The sequence below is a fragment of the Trypanosoma brucei genome, chromosome 5 (assembly GCF_000210295.1).
Source record: "Trypanosoma brucei gambiense DAL972 chromosome 5, complete sequence".
Taxonomy (NCBI): Eukaryota; Euglenozoa; class Kinetoplastea; order Trypanosomatida; family Trypanosomatidae; genus Trypanosoma; species Trypanosoma brucei.
The window spans coordinates 978,238-992,800 of record NC_026738.1 but is presented as its reverse complement, the minus strand read 5'-3'; the positions used below and the strand labels follow the sequence as shown (position 1 = coordinate 992,800).

The 14,563-nt window shown below is 47.8% G+C and overlaps 8 protein-coding genes across 8 annotated transcripts; 7 read left to right on the top strand and 1 right to left on the bottom strand.

Moving 5' to 3' along the window:
- Nucleotides 1–27: 27 nt before the first annotated feature.
- Nucleotides 28–384, top strand: TbgDal_V4670 (hypothetical protein, unlikely; the record flags this gene model as incomplete). The annotated part of the gene is made up of 1 exon (XM_011775313.1): nucleotides 28–384. One exon carries the CDS (start codon nucleotides 28–30, stop codon nucleotides 382–384), a length of 357 nt encoding a protein of 118 aa, XP_011773615.1.
- Nucleotides 385–937: 553 nt separating this feature from the next.
- TbgDal_V4660 (protein kinase, putative) lies at nucleotides 938–4,699 on the top strand (the record flags this gene model as incomplete). Its single annotated transcript, XM_011775312.1, has 1 exon — nucleotides 938–4,699. One exon carries the CDS (start codon nucleotides 938–940, stop codon nucleotides 4,697–4,699), a length of 3,762 nt encoding a protein of 1,253 aa, XP_011773614.1.
- Nucleotides 4,700–6,148: 1,449 nt separating this feature from the next.
- On the top strand, nucleotides 6,149–7,000 carry TbgDal_V4650 (hypothetical protein, conserved; the record flags this gene model as incomplete). The annotated part of the gene is made up of 1 exon (XM_011775311.1): nucleotides 6,149–7,000. One exon carries the CDS (start codon nucleotides 6,149–6,151, stop codon nucleotides 6,998–7,000), a length of 852 nt encoding a protein of 283 aa, XP_011773613.1.
- A 265-nt stretch (nucleotides 7,001–7,265) lies between these two features.
- Nucleotides 7,266–7,601, top strand: TbgDal_V4640 (hypothetical protein, unlikely; the record flags this gene model as incomplete). Its single annotated transcript, XM_011775310.1, has 1 exon — nucleotides 7,266–7,601. The coding sequence occupies one exon, from the start codon at nucleotides 7,266–7,268 to the stop codon at nucleotides 7,599–7,601; it is 336 nt and encodes a 111-aa protein (XP_011773612.1).
- Nucleotides 7,602–7,998: 397 nt separating this feature from the next.
- Nucleotides 7,999–8,646, top strand: TbgDal_V4630 (hypothetical protein, conserved; the record flags this gene model as incomplete). Its single annotated transcript, XM_011775309.1, has 1 exon — nucleotides 7,999–8,646. One exon carries the CDS (start codon nucleotides 7,999–8,001, stop codon nucleotides 8,644–8,646), a length of 648 nt encoding a protein of 215 aa, XP_011773611.1.
- A 782-nt stretch (nucleotides 8,647–9,428) lies between these two features.
- Nucleotides 9,429–9,788, bottom strand: TbgDal_V4620 (hypothetical protein, unlikely; the record flags this gene model as incomplete). The annotated part of the gene is made up of 1 exon (XM_011775308.1): nucleotides 9,429–9,788. One exon carries the CDS (start codon nucleotides 9,786–9,788, stop codon nucleotides 9,429–9,431), a length of 360 nt encoding a protein of 119 aa, XP_011773610.1.
- Nucleotides 9,789–10,013: 225 nt separating this feature from the next.
- On the top strand, nucleotides 10,014–13,583 carry TbgDal_V4610 (hypothetical protein, conserved; the record flags this gene model as incomplete). Its single annotated transcript, XM_011775307.1, has 1 exon — nucleotides 10,014–13,583. The coding sequence occupies one exon, from the start codon at nucleotides 10,014–10,016 to the stop codon at nucleotides 13,581–13,583; it is 3,570 nt and encodes a 1,189-aa protein (XP_011773609.1).
- Nucleotides 13,584–13,819: 236 nt separating this feature from the next.
- Nucleotides 13,820–14,122, top strand: TbgDal_V4600 (hypothetical protein, unlikely; the record flags this gene model as incomplete). The annotated part of the gene is made up of 1 exon (XM_011775306.1): nucleotides 13,820–14,122. The coding sequence occupies one exon, from the start codon at nucleotides 13,820–13,822 to the stop codon at nucleotides 14,120–14,122; it is 303 nt and encodes a 100-aa protein (XP_011773608.1).
- Nucleotides 14,123–14,563: the final 441 nt, after the last annotated feature.

Sequence of the window (14,563 nt, the reverse complement as noted above, 5' to 3'; positions counted from 1 at the left end):
TAAATCCTTAACTTTAAAACGTTTTCGATGATCGGGTTTACTTTTTGTGCAAAATTTACAAAACCATGTTTGTTTATCGTTTCGTTTCCACTACTATTTTCTCCCTTTGAAAGTGGGGTAGGTACGACGCTGACTACTCTGTCCACAAAAGGTACACCACTTGCGGGAGCGAGCGACCGAAGGTCGAAAACATCTGTCTCAAGTTGCTGTCGAATAAACCCATTGTACGTCACTCAGTTAACTGCTTACTCTTGTACGTATCTTCGCATAATCATGCAAGAACAGGAACATTGTAAGCGGTATGCCGTACCATCGGGCTATACCGCTGCTAATTTTATCTTGCATAATCGTTCTCTTCACCATATGTTTTTGAAGCATCTATAGTGCCTCTCTACCCCGCAAGTTTTTTTGCGGGAGTGTGTTATCGCGGGCTGGAAAGTTAACACAACTAAATAACGGGGATGAGTGGGTATTTTTTCAACCACAGCATGCCGTGCTGAACCTCATCCCAAAGTTGGTGTCTGCCTAACCAACACCGGTATGCTTAACAGCAAAGCGTCATCTGTACCAACAAATAAAATTTATTGATGACCGTATCAACGTGAATAATACCCCAGAGAATGCAATCTTCATCACCTTGGGCACGGAACTTATTATATATGCACAACGAGTCTGTGGAGGCAAGCAAACACAAGTATCATTAGAGGTGTACTAAAAGCATATGAAAAAACGAGGTGAATAAAGTAACGAACAGCAGCACAAAGTGAGTAACTTCCTTACCAGCACGAGGGGATAAGCACGTTCCTGCCACTTACTCAACACGTTTTCTTTCTTTTTTTTTTTTTCGTAATTTAAGTGATATAGTGGTTGGTCGAGTGTAGTGAAGAAATAAACGTGCGGACACTCTTTTAGTTTGTAGGCCGAGGTAGCACTGATAATGCGCAATGTTTCTTCCCTCGGGGATAGTCACTCCTTCACTACCGAGAAGGAAAACAACCACTCGAAGCGGGACGGGTTTAACGTAGGAAATGCAGCGCCACGCTCATCAAGGGAGTGTAATGGTAGAGAAACGGCACCGGAGATTGTCCGTAATACCGCGAGGAGCACCGAACATCCGTTTAGCAGCGACGCGAAGCCGCTACCGTCCTCGGGGCTGGTTGGGGCCGCTGTGGGGCATCATGGGGGAGGGGTTCACTTACTTGGTTTTGGTGGTATCGGTCCCTGGTCACCACGCCCTGGAGGTGGCTATGCAATGAAATATGACCATCATTCTCCCAACACTCACTGCAACACTGGACGTGGGTTGCAGATTGTCACACATCCTGCCAACTCCCGTTCTGCATCAGTGGTAGGATCAATGGAGGAGGAAGTGCCTCGTGTTTCGAACCAAACCACCACGAATCCCACAAGGGGAGTGTCGCTGCGCTGCTGGGTGCTGTTCCCCCTGATTGTTATTATGACTTGTGTGTACGCTATCTCTATAGCACTTGCAATCGCCCCATGGGCGCGGGCCTCTGTGGCGGTGATGGGGTCCCTGCATGATGTTGTCGAAGTCAACTATGTCACCCTTTCGGGGTTCACTCCCTTCCTGCGTATGACACGAATGGCGAAGGGGATAGGGAGCATGTATTTCTCGAACAATACTTTTTCGAATCCCGTAATGGATCATGCAATGCCATTAAAGGATGGAATGGTCTCTAGCCTGTGCGTTACTCTTCGTGACGTAGATAAAAGGCGCATGATAGCATCTATCGGTGCATTCTCGTTGACGAAGAAACAAGCCGCCCTGTGTATCGCCTCAAAGAGTAATCCTGGCCAGTATTATGGTCACGTGAGTGAGGGAGGGATAATGAAAGATTTCTACTATATGGACCCTGTAACGATGGAGTACCAGCAGCCACTGAAACGGTATGAGTCCACTACCTCTGGATTAACGATTACTGAATACACGGAACGCTTTCACTTTGATTCCGTTGTGCGGATATGGAACGAGTCAGTGCGAGAAGGTCGAGAGATGAAACCGTCTGAGTACTGGGTTCGCCCGCGTTTCCCACCCACTTATGCAGCGTACGTCTATCCTTTCTTCGAGAGAGAGGACGATGGAACAGTTGGTGTAGGGTACATTTACGTGGGAATGCACACAGGAAAAATTAGTGTGAGGTGGCACAAGGCGTCTGACAGCGGTGTCCGCGTCATGCTTGTGGATCCCAACAACGAAAGCGGCCAATTCTACGTGTTTGCGAACAACTGGGGCCAACCGCTTGCGAATGTGAGCGATGAGTGGAAATCCGCTTTCATGGGTGAACCAATACGGTTCCTAAGCCCTGACGACGTCTCTGACCCGCTGATGAGCAAAGCTATCCGATACCTCGACTTGCAACAGGCCGCGCGAGGCAAGAACCAGAGGTCGTGGTTCATGTACGGCGGGTTGGCTGCGGTGGCCAGTGCACATCACATTGTCACTGACAGCGGGGTTGAAATGGTTGTTGTTGTTGTCACGAACCCCAGCTATTACCTGGGCCCGATTGCCACCTACGGGGGCATTGCTGGCCTTTCTAGCTTTGTAATGTACCTCATTGTGATAGCCGCTTGTTACTATTTTGTGGAGCTTTGCCTTCACCGCCCGCTCCGAAGTACGGAGGAAAAGCTGAGGGCCGGGCTAGTCAAATCTTCTGATGAAGAGAAGCAAAAAGTGATTGCACTGAGAGAGGTTTGTGAGCTCCACGGTGTGTGTAGTGTGCTCCGCCGACGCCTGAATGCGGTGCGGACATACATGCCAGACCGTGCTTTTGATTTAAGTGGTGCGGCAGCGAGCGTGTCAAGGAGCAAGGACGCATGCGCATCTGATCCTGAGGCAGCCTCGTCACCACGTCGATATGGTGAGGAACTGAAGCCTGTCGCCTGCAGCGTGGCCTACGTTTACTATACGCCCGGTAGAACGCGCAACCCCAGCGACGCCGTTGTGGAGCTGATGATGCAGATAGTTGTCAGTGCTGCTGCAGCCTGCGGTGGGTGCTTCGAGGTGCAGCGCCCAGACTACTGCATTGTGAGTTTTGGTGTGCAGTCGATGGATCGCGAATTCGCTGCTGAGGCGACGAGGGCCGTTGAGTTCGCGCGTCAAGTGGCCACGAAGCTGATGGCGCGGAGCGAAGTTTCTGGTGCTTATCGCGTGATTGTGGAGTCCGGTGCATTTCCGAGTGGCATCGTTAGCGGAGGTGGACGAAGTCGCTATGTGCTTCTGTGCCGCAATATCTACCGGCGGGTTGGTGATGCCCTTCAATCTGTGGGAGTCGCGGCAGCGGTCACAGAAGAGACAGCACTGCTGGTGCGTGGCCACTTCCGTTTGTTACCATTTAGGTCTGTTTTTCTGGAAGGCGAAGACGGTGTTTGCGTAACGTTGTATGAGGTACTTTCCGGGGATGCTGGGCAGCCGACATGGAATGAGTTTGAGGGCCACTACAACGAGGCGTACGATATGATGGTGCGTGGCAACTACGTCTCTGCACTACGATTGCTGGACAAGGCCATTTCCGTGGGGTCGTTGACCTTATCGGGGGAATCACCTTCGTTTATGTCATTGCAACCCCAACGTCTTCGTGATGAGTGTGCTGCGCGTGTTGGGAGAAGAGACCGCACACCGTTTGTTAATCAATTACTTCTCGTCCCTGATAGCCTGAACAGCAGCGCAACGAGCCTGATATCTTCGCCGCCGCTGCTGAGTGGTACTGGAAAAACCTCTGGTGGAAGCTCGTCACCGTGTGACGGTGGCTCCCCGCGGACTCCGTCGGTCTTCGTGGGGGAGAATGCAGCTTCGACACTGAATGGTGAGATACCTCGTTTTCTCGAGGACTGTCATGGGAACAGTTGGCAGCGCTCAATCGACCCCATTCATGAGGGTGCCAACTCTGTAGGCGTAGCGTACATGGGAATGTCTGCCACTGGGGTACTTGCTTTGCTGAAGCTTTACCCTCTAACAGAACTTGGAGAACGCTTGACGCGTGAGGAATTGGACGTTGCACTGGATAAAGTGCTTCAGGTTGGGGAAAGTGTCAGTCTTGTGCAATGCTTGTCGTATTGTCATGTCCCCCCTCACGGCGTCTTGCTTGTTTGGGAGTACGTCCCCGGTGGTACGCTTCGTGATCTTAAAGTGCGATATGGTCGGAAGCTACCCGCCGCCACGGTGAAGCGGCACGTCACCTCTCTGTTGCGAGGACTCGCCTGTCTCCACGAGCGTGGCCTTGTTCAGGGTTGCCTGTGTCCTGAAACAGTTGTCACTTGTGTGGGGGGCCATTGCCGATTGACTGGGGTTCTGCTTGATGCTGCACCTTTACTCAAGCATCAAATGACTTATTGTGTCAGTCCAGAGGAAGCTCGTGGCAAACCCCAGTCGTGGATGACAGATATGTATGCCCTTGGGTTGCTTGTTATAGAGATGTTGAACGACGACTTCCCATGGCGGTGGACAACTAATGCACAAATCAGCCGGTCACGTAACGAGTTACTTGCGGTGCTTTCGGACCACGAGGCGCTAATGGAGTCGCTGCGTGAAGGTCTTTTGGAACCTGTACCACCTCCAGAGGATGCAGACCCGACAATACAGTTAGTAGTTTCTTCGTGCCTCAGAATCGACCCCGCACAGCGGAGGGATGCGGTCTTCCTTCTTCAACGTGTTGGTGGCGTTGTTGCCGTTGATGCATGAAGCTCTTTCATATACGTTCTCCTCTGCATCATTTGTAATTTTTTGTGGTTCGTATCCTACCAGTTTTGCTCATGTGGGGGATATCATGTGCAAAAAGGGTCAGTCTTTGTGCCTCGTGATTTCGCTTCTATTTTTGGTTGGTAGTTTTGGTGAGAACAATTTTTGGTGCATTCGTCTTTGTTGGTGTTTTGCAGAATATGATGATCTCGCATCCTATGTGACTCATAGGTAGACGCAAAATATGGCTCAGGGAGAGGGCCAGTACCAAAATAGTTTTTTTTTCGCCTTCTTCTTTAGTATGCTGTATACCCCTTTTGCTTTTCCTGATTAAGGGGAGGATATATTTGGGGCACTTGTGTTGTGGGCTCCCACCTTTTCTTTAATACAGGAAATCAGGGACCTTTTTTTTTTGCATGTTAAACAATTGTTAGCGAGTGGGATAAATGTTTTATTCAGGTTTGTCGTCCATGTTTATCAAACTAGTTTTGACGAGTGACAAAAATTGTTCGGTCGGTGATTGTTTGGCAGATAAATTAATGTTATAAATGTTTCCCCTCTTTTCGCTTTAGAAACACCCCTCAGGGAAGTGATTTACTCCTTTATGACCCCCTGTAAGTAGTTTGCTCTGAGCGGTCAGTGTCTGTCACTGGTTTTTTCCTACTCCAAGAATGCATTTAATATTTTGTATTGGTTTCGTTGACGCTTACTTGGGTGGTGGTTCCAGCATCATTGGACAAAGATGAGGATTTATTTCTAATATCGTCCAGTACCAGTTTTAGACGTTGTGCACGCTGGTAGCGGACTACTTTGTGAATAATAGAACAAGTGAATGAAAGCTATGCGACTGGCATTCAGAAAGATGATTATCATTTTACCATTGTAAGAGCGATACACTTGTTTGCACACCTCTTTTCTTAAGTAGGTTTTTTTTTACCACTTGCGGTTCGAAGTGAAGCGTTTTAGCATAAGTGAAGAAGGGGATCTTTTGATGATCAGCATGAAGAGCAGAGTGCCCTTAAGGAAGGGAAGAGGGCCTCGCTCAGTTGTTTCATATTCCATCCTCTTGTGATTTCTTCTTCTCTTCTTTTTTTTTTTTTCGTGCACAATAATGATGCCTTGCGGTGAGGAAAGCAAGGGGATACACGGCAGAATTCCCTCGCTTTTTTCTTTCTTTCTCAAATATTATCACGTAAATAGTAGAGAGAAGTACGCACACTACGAGGAAACATGACGGATCGACAGGAGGATAACATTTTCGCCCGCTCTGCAATTCTGCGCTGGGCGGCAAGCATTCTACGGAGTGAATACAGCTCTTTCACAGATATTGCGGCAAAAGACGTTGCAGTGCTCCTTCACGCCATTTTCAACAACCACGCAGGTGAAAATGAAGAAAACGGTGGACCTGTCGTATCTCTCCATGACATTCAATTCTGCGACAATCCCACCTCTATGACACGGTTACTTAATGCGAAGCGAGTGCTCTCTCTTGTGCAGTCACTTAGCTCATCTCCGGCATCAACAGACTCCGGCGGCAGTGGCAATGAGGGTAGCCGACTTGTTCCTACAGGAGTGGGAAACATGACGGCTTGCGCATGGTTAGAAGGAGATGCATTTGTAGAAGAGTTAAAGATGTGGCGCTGGATCAGGGATGCAGCCTTCAAGCGTGGTTTAGAGGCGAGTGAACTCGAGAGACGAGTGCATTCGTTCCTGGGGACTAGAGTTGACAAAAATGTTATAAATGAAGAAGGAGCAGACGCTTTATTATCGAGGAAGCGCCCCCGTGGGGAGGAAACTTCGGGTGCAACCTTTATACGTGATATGGAGGCGGCGGCAGGTGTGAACACCGGCACGGCGTCGTATGGCGGCAGAAGCAATGGGAAGGGTGTGTTCAAGAACTCAGATAGCAATGATGGGAAACTTCTCCAGGAGGGCCAAATATCGGAGGAAAGAGATGCTCAGTCGCTGCTCAATATCACGTGTGATGGTGTGGAAGCCGCCCCAGGACTTCTAAACGTACTCGAGGGCGTGATGAAAGAACTCAATAGCCGGAAACTTGCGGGTGGCGAGACGACTTTTCAGCATGGTAGCGATGGTTTGACATGTGAACCTCATACGTCAGAAAACCTGCGCGGCAGCGGCTCAGCGGCCAGTGAGTGTTCCACTTGCCCTTCCATTTACGCATCCGCTATTCAGCAAAACTACGTAGCAATTGAAAGATTAGAATCTCTAAGAAACATGGCAGTTGCGGCATGTTTAAAGCGAGATGCTGCAGGTCTTTTGGGTTTCCTGTCACTTGCATGAAATGAACTTTATCCCTCCCGAGGACTGTGGTCACATAACTAGAGGTTAAATAGACCTATTTAACAAATAATTTTTTTTTTGAGTGGTGACGCCATTATTTTCCCTGCTTTTCTACCACACTACCTGAGTTTCTTTTTTTTTGTGCAGATTTTGATGATGACGATGTTCTACTGACTAATTTTATACGCTTGCTTCATTTTTATTTGTTTTTCCTCAGACGGTTGTCTGACGAGGCCACTACATTGCTATCGCGTATGTGTGGGGAATGAGAAGGATGGAGCGATATCTTACCGTCAAGCAAACTCGTCTCTTTAGTTTGCAGCTCCACCTTGGGTGTGGTGCGGTTATGTTTCCTCGTGTTTTATTAGCCGTCATATCTCGTTACCCTTACCGCGTGCGTGTGGACATGTGCTTGTGGTTTTATACAAGTAACAACCTGGAAGGACTTGCGCTGTTCCTTCTCCTAGACGTGTTGTGTACCACTCCATGTAGAAGGTTGTTTTTTCACAGTTTGTTGGTATCTTCAGTTTACACACCAAAGGACATCGTCTTGTGGCCATCCAGAAGATCACAAATTAAATCCGTTCAGCAATGGTATTAGTTAGTTTTCATTCGATTTCTGGAGTAAAGTTTTGTGTTGTGTTCAATTCGTCATTGAAGTTTTGCTGTTTCATTCTTGTCTTCTACCTTCGAATGCAGTTGTCCTCGATGCGAACTGCAGAAGATGCTGCGAACATAATGAAAGGGAAGTGTCCGACTTTGTTAGTGATAAATTCGCCGTTCGGGAAGAAACTGTTGCTATTTTTAAACAATGCTAAATATTCTATGAACAATGGAGTGCACTCCTCTGTACAAAGTTTTCTTTTTTTTTCGTTTCTTGTCGTGGTTGGGGATAATTAGCAGGTTGTAGAGGAAACCATACAAGGGAGCGGCATCCCCCCTCTCTATCACCCGTAACTAGATACACGCTAGCATTACACACGAGTACGGGACGTAAAATGTTACGCAGAGCTGTTGCAATATCACCCTCTGCTTCAGTTGTTGCCTCGCATACGTCGTCACGGCACTCATCCACCGGTTCGAAGGACTTATCAAGTTTTGGCGGGAACCGACCGCACCCCCCGGCAATACAACACAATGAACCCATCACGCCCATGGACTTTAACCCGCATATTGAATGGTTTGAGTACCCTAAGGAAGTATTCGACCCAAAATATCCCTATACGCGTGAGGAAAGTATTCGCATGACTGAGGAGTCGTGGGAAAGTACAATGGACGAAATGGCAAGTCGCTACGGTATGCGATTGAATATGTCCACGAAACCCACCTTTTGGATGGCATGGAGTCTCATGTTTATTTACTCCTGGTACACACTTTGGGGTTGCTACCGCGCCATGGGAACGGAGCCGGGGTGGACTCACTTTCGTAGCGTTGTGCTTGATCAACCCAACGTTCCCACGCTGGAGGAGGACGATATTTACTTGGACCAGTGGATTCGGCCTGAGATTAGAGAGAAGCACGCAAAATATGAGAGATTTTGGAATTGGAAACCATTGACCAAACGCGATGGGGCGCAAACGAGCTGGAAGATTCCTATGCAATACCAGGATGAATCGGAGTGGCGGCACATGACGAGCGCGAACTAATCGACTGGGCCGCGAGAATGGAAAATCTGCGTTGCTGTTTCTAGGTGTATTATGGTAGCTAGCAAAATGGTTTCACGCTTAGGAATCGGTGAACCGCCTCTGATTAGTGAAGTGTGTGTTGAGTTTCTCGTACGTGGAGGAGATGGCAGGTCCTATAGTTACGTATGATTTTAGCAGTAGTTTGTGCCGCCCTTTTCGCGCGGCAGTAGTTTTAGAATTTAGCACGCGCAGTGGCATTCACTGAAGGAAATATATATATATATATATATTTTGAGGGGCGCACAAACCTTACTGACTTCTGCATCTTCTTTCCCAGTGTGGGGTTGAGTAAACAGTGAAAAAACACGACTGGATTGATGAGACTTGCAAAGGGTTCCAAACAGCGATAGCACAACATTGTTGACAAAAAATAAAAGAAATGACGCAGTTGTAGGTCACGGGGAAGAATGCACTCGTGGGCTTTGAAGGGATGTTGTCGGTGTAAATGATTAGCAAGTGCAGATGTTGGTGATAGCAGAAAAAATATCTTGGCCACCGCATTTGGAGGTTAGTGTTTTGAGTCACATGTGTGAAGAAATGCGCTGGGGCCCCAAATATCGTGAAAAGTAGTCGATGTTTAACCCGCAGACTGAGTGTGTTTCCATGTAGAACTGGAATTTGCCTATTGCAGGGGGGGGAAGGGAGGTTACTGCATCTGGTGCACGCACATGTCTCGCTTGTGTTTCGACTTTCTTTTTTTATTTTTTTACTTGCTTCCTACCATCCTACCTACAGTATTGAAATTATTCCCCAAGATACGTTTGCCGCCGGTTGCGGGACCGTGGAAAGAGGGAACGGATTAAGTGAGAAAAACACACAATAGTAACGGCAGATGAGAGAGGCATTACATAAAGTGATTTTTCATCGGCAGTTGGGCTAGAGAAGAACGCGCGCACATATACAAACATTCGTTCGCTGCACGGACACACCAGTATATGCTTATATAAATATATATGTCTGTGTGTAGGCGTACAGAAAAAAAGATTGCATGTTGTCTTCTCTCTTGTTGCGTCTCCTCTACATCCTTTTCCCGTAGGTGATACGTAGTTTAGGCGGCGCTCACCCGTTGACGTGTGGAAGGGGACAGTGCTGCGCTGCACCATCACGGCTTCTCTCCACTGAAAGTTTCGACGGTAGGGAAAGGAAGGGGAGGGATTTGGGAGATTCGCGTCCACGGCGTGGGTCACGGGGGCTTAAGTGCGGTGAACGACGATCGTTAAAGAGGGGAAACATCCCACTTCACACTGGTTTCCTCAACCACACGGCAGTTGCAGGAACAGCAAGGGCAAAACGGCGTGATAATATAGCACTGCAGCAGGCGACCGTATATGCAAATCACAGGAGTGCGGGGTAATGCGAAGCGCAGTGAGCCAGGAGAGAGGATGACGTCCTTTCCCACCTTGCCGCGTGTGGACCCACCCAATATTACCTCATCTCTGCTCGGCAAGAAGGGGGAGGAGAGAAAACAAACCAAACAGTATAACTCGCTTCTTGCGAAATGTGAGTCATCAGTGTCAGGTTGTCTTCCACTCGGAGGCGGCACTCAGCAACCCGACCGGAAATCTCCGGCATGTGTTGCACCTCAATCCACATCTGGACGGTTACCAAGCATTAGATTAAAGCCCGACCACACACAAACTACTGCGCCCATCGGTATAAACAAGGGGACAACTGGGCTAGGGCCTCCGGGCGGTGGCGCTAAGTTTTGCGGAAGTGCAAGATTTAATTCCTCAAATGAAGCTCCTGGTTCTGAGGGGTCGGATGACAGTTCCGAAGCTCCAGACACTTTCCCCAATATCTCTGGGAACATGGGGAGGCCCTGCATTCGTTCGTCGACGTTAAAACAGGGGGATGAAACACCCGATGTGCGAGTGAATCTTTGCCAAAGATTTAGCACTGCCATTGATATGCTAAATGAAGAGGAGGCAGTGCCATGTACAGATGGGACTGAAAGCAACCTTACTAACGGTGATGAAAATCCCTTTAGTCAACCTTCGTTGGCAAATAGCAGTTGTTGCACCACCCCACGCAAGGGCGCCCCGCATTCTCCGAAAGACGGCTCCAATCCACCGCCCGCGGCCCGTTTGAAATCAGGTGGAAAGCGTGTGGTTATTCGACGCACTCCAGAAACTAGTCGGCCTGGCACGAATGATTGCCAAACCTGTAAACCGTCTATGGAGGAGCTAAAGGTTGGTAGAAGGGTCTCTGTTACTTCACTGAGAATGCGTGAGGCCGAAAATGAGGAACTTGGGGTTCCAGACGACATGCCAATGGACGTCACGGTTATGAAACATATGATGCTGCGGGAAACACAGAAGCGACAAACAAAGAAGGATGCCCCGTCCATATACTCCGTAACACTTCCATCCTTTGATGAAACAACAGGAAAACTGGGAGATAGTTGCTCATTTCCCAGTTCCCTGCCCGTGAGTGAGGCCATTGAAAAGGTGCTTTTACTGGAGCGTGGAGAGCAAAGAGTAAAGACAACAAGTGTGGGAATCACGAACTTCCTGAAGAACTTTTCAGAAAGCCATGAGATTATATACTTGTTCTTTTGGTATATTGTAGCACACGCACGTCGCGCCTCCTCTGAACGAGTTCTTATCGACCGCTATGTTAACCTGGAACACGTCTTTCGCACCATGTTTCCTCGCTATATGTCTGATCTACCACCTTTATCGGTGCTTGAGCAGATTGTTACCAGACGTCTGAGAAATGCCTGTACTGGGAGGAACATTAGTAGCGAGAGGAGGGCAGAAACAAGAGCCTTGGTTCTGGAGGATATTATGGCGATGCTGTCAGCACCTGAACCATGTAGTAGCAATATATTTAATATTGCTTCCTCCTTCGTGTTTGGTGACGCTGAAGAACCCAATGAGAATGCGGACACTATGAAGAGCTGCACGGACACAACTCACCCAACGCTCGATCCGTTACAACTGAATCGTACTGATAGGGAGGATGATGGTGGTAAGGCAGGTGCAACTAACGACACGAAGAGCCCGATGCACGACGGCGTGAAGGTGATGACGTTGCGGCTGGCAAATGCCATAGACACATTCACCGTTGCTCACGTTGAAGTGTGTGAACTGAGGAATCTTGCAGAACGCTGCTTTCACCGACTTGCCATGCTATTTGGTGAGTCCTTTGAACGGCTGCGGTCAGAGAAGGATAATGTCTTCTCAGCTTATATGATTATCGTGCCTCACGTAACATACTACGCTCTGGTTCACTGTTTTCCAAACGACTTCTTAGCAGGTCTTCTCAACGCCGTCATGCGTGTGAATATTTACCGTATATTTTACTACTGGTGCAGTGGTCTGGTGGCAACCTATGTGCGTTCCTCTGGGTGGCCGACACCGCGGCAAAGGAAAGGGGGAGGGCAGCCCTCTTTTGACCACCAGTCGCGTGGAAGCGGGGCAGATTTCAACGGGCTCCCTCCTATCAAACGAGGGAGTAGACCTCTTGAGAGCGATCCGAACGCGGCCAACAGCACCGGTCCCTCCTCACCTCGTGGGGGTTCAAATGACGGCGAGCAGTCCACCGCAGCAGGGTCCGCAGCAGAGGATGAGCAGCTTGAATTTCTTGGTGATGACTCGTTTGATGATGTTGATGTAGAAGTGGTAAACGGATATCACAGGATAGTGCTGGAGTTCAAAAAGTACGCTAAGCACGTCAATTTTCTTGTTCAGAAACTTGAGCAGCGCACGACCTCCATGCACGACCGGTTGACGGAAGCGCCAAAGCAGGAATGCCCCGAAGGCAACTGCAACAAAAAAGGTGGAAAGTCCGTTTGCTTCACAGAGACAGGTGCGGACGCCCCACTTGGCACGAATAAGAGCGTAAAACTCGGTACCGGTGTGGTTACCGAGTCTCTAAATGATGACACGAAGGGGAAGACAGGGAAAAAAATTAGGCAAAACTCATTGGGGGGCCAGGCAAAGCATAACGGCAATGAGGGAAACAATGTTCTACCACAGATATTTCCCAACGGAAAGAGCAGGGCTTCGGTCTCGTTTTCAGTAGGTGCTGGCAAGCAAAATACAAGCGGGAATAACAATCAGAGTGGCAATGACACTGCTGTCCGTGACTCTGTGATATGTAGTTTCCCCCTTGATGCTGCACTCGCGAAGGTGAGAAATTACATTGAAGCACACTCAGCCGCGAGTATTGCGCATGTGCCACTTCCCCCTTTAGATGACACGTTAGAGGAGAAACCGACTTTTACGCTTGTGGAACACGACGAGAATTCGGCGGTGGGCATATTACCCGCCACCATTACGACCAACACCCGCAGCACCCGTGACAGAACTGTAAAGGTACCACTTCCTTTAAGCTCGCCGCTGTTCCTTCACTACGCGAGGCATCGGCTGCATCCTTCTGTACTTTCAAACTTAGGGGGTGTAGATGCTTCCAAAGTGAAAACATCGGCGCAACCGAGCCCCCGCTGCTTTCCGTCCGGTACTCAGTTCGATAATAGAACTGCCTCACCAGGGGCATCTAAGCAGTTAACTGACGCGTTTTCTAGTGGGGCTGTCACGCCCCGGTACATTGAGAACGGTGAAGCAACAAAGCGGACACCAATGACCCTTATTGAAAGTTCGAAAAAACCCATACGCATGACGCTAATCCCAGCCTCTGAGACGCATCTTCGGCCACTTCAGTTTGAAGGGTTGACAAAAGAAATCAGGAAAAGGCACATGCAGTTTGAGCAAAATATGGTTTGCTTGCAAGAACGGGAGCAACAACACCGACAGGAGTATAACAAGAATACCCAGCGCGGACTGAATCTTGCACATCAACTGCTCTCCGGTGTATTTCAAGAAGCTGCAGATACGGATTTGGGAAGGGCTATGAAGAACCGAAAGAAAAAAAGTGTTGCAACACCAAAGAAGTAAAGTTTCACATGTTCATTTACGTGGGTGTATTTAAAATGTGTATGTGTATCACATCGGATCTGAGGAGGATGCGGGTGTGGTTGAAGGGGAGAAGGGGGTGTGACACCGAACTTTAACCTCTCTATGAGTCGACCACATATAGGTAAGTAAGCGCAAATGTTTATTTTGTGCCCGTATCAGATGAATAAATCCATATACGTACATATCTGTAGATACGTTTATATGTATTTCTGTGTATGCGCCTGCGCTTACGTGTGTTTTGTGTGTTAGTGCGCGTAGAGTGTGAAAACTTGTATGGGGTACAATTCATTGCCAGGTATGCTCTGATCGTGTGCCTGATTATTTTCATTACTTATGATGTACACTGTTTTTTTTTCTATTTTCTTCAGCGTAATTATTTTGTTTGTTCGTTTGGGATTGTATCTCTGTGTATTTTCATAACTACTTTTTTCCTGCTTTTATCCCAACTGAAATGTACAATTTTTCTTCATCTTTCCAGAAGTATAGTGGGAGGAAGTGAGGGTCAAAATGGAGGTTAAGAAATGAGTATTTTAACTTTTTCAGACCTTCTAAAGCGCAAAACACTCCCCTTCCCCCCTCCATACAGTTATAGCTTTTACATAACAGCTGGGACTTTTTTTTTGAAGGAAAAAAAAGAGGGGAAATCGTTTACAAAACTGTTCTATAGGTAAGTATACATATATATATATATATATGTGTGTGTGTGTTTGTGTATTTAAGAGAATTTAATTTCGTTTAATAATGTGTTTTTGTCCCCTCTCTCCCCTTTTTTTACTGTTTTTGTTCTCCGTGATAAAGTAATAAAAAGACAAATATAAGGAGGGGGAAAAATCACACCGTGATTCTTTTTTTTTTGTGTATTTGACACCTTTCTTTCTTTCTTTCTGTTTCACTACCCAAATATTCCTTTTCCATTCCGTGAATGTTTCTTTCGTTTCATGTCATTTGCTTATTCACTG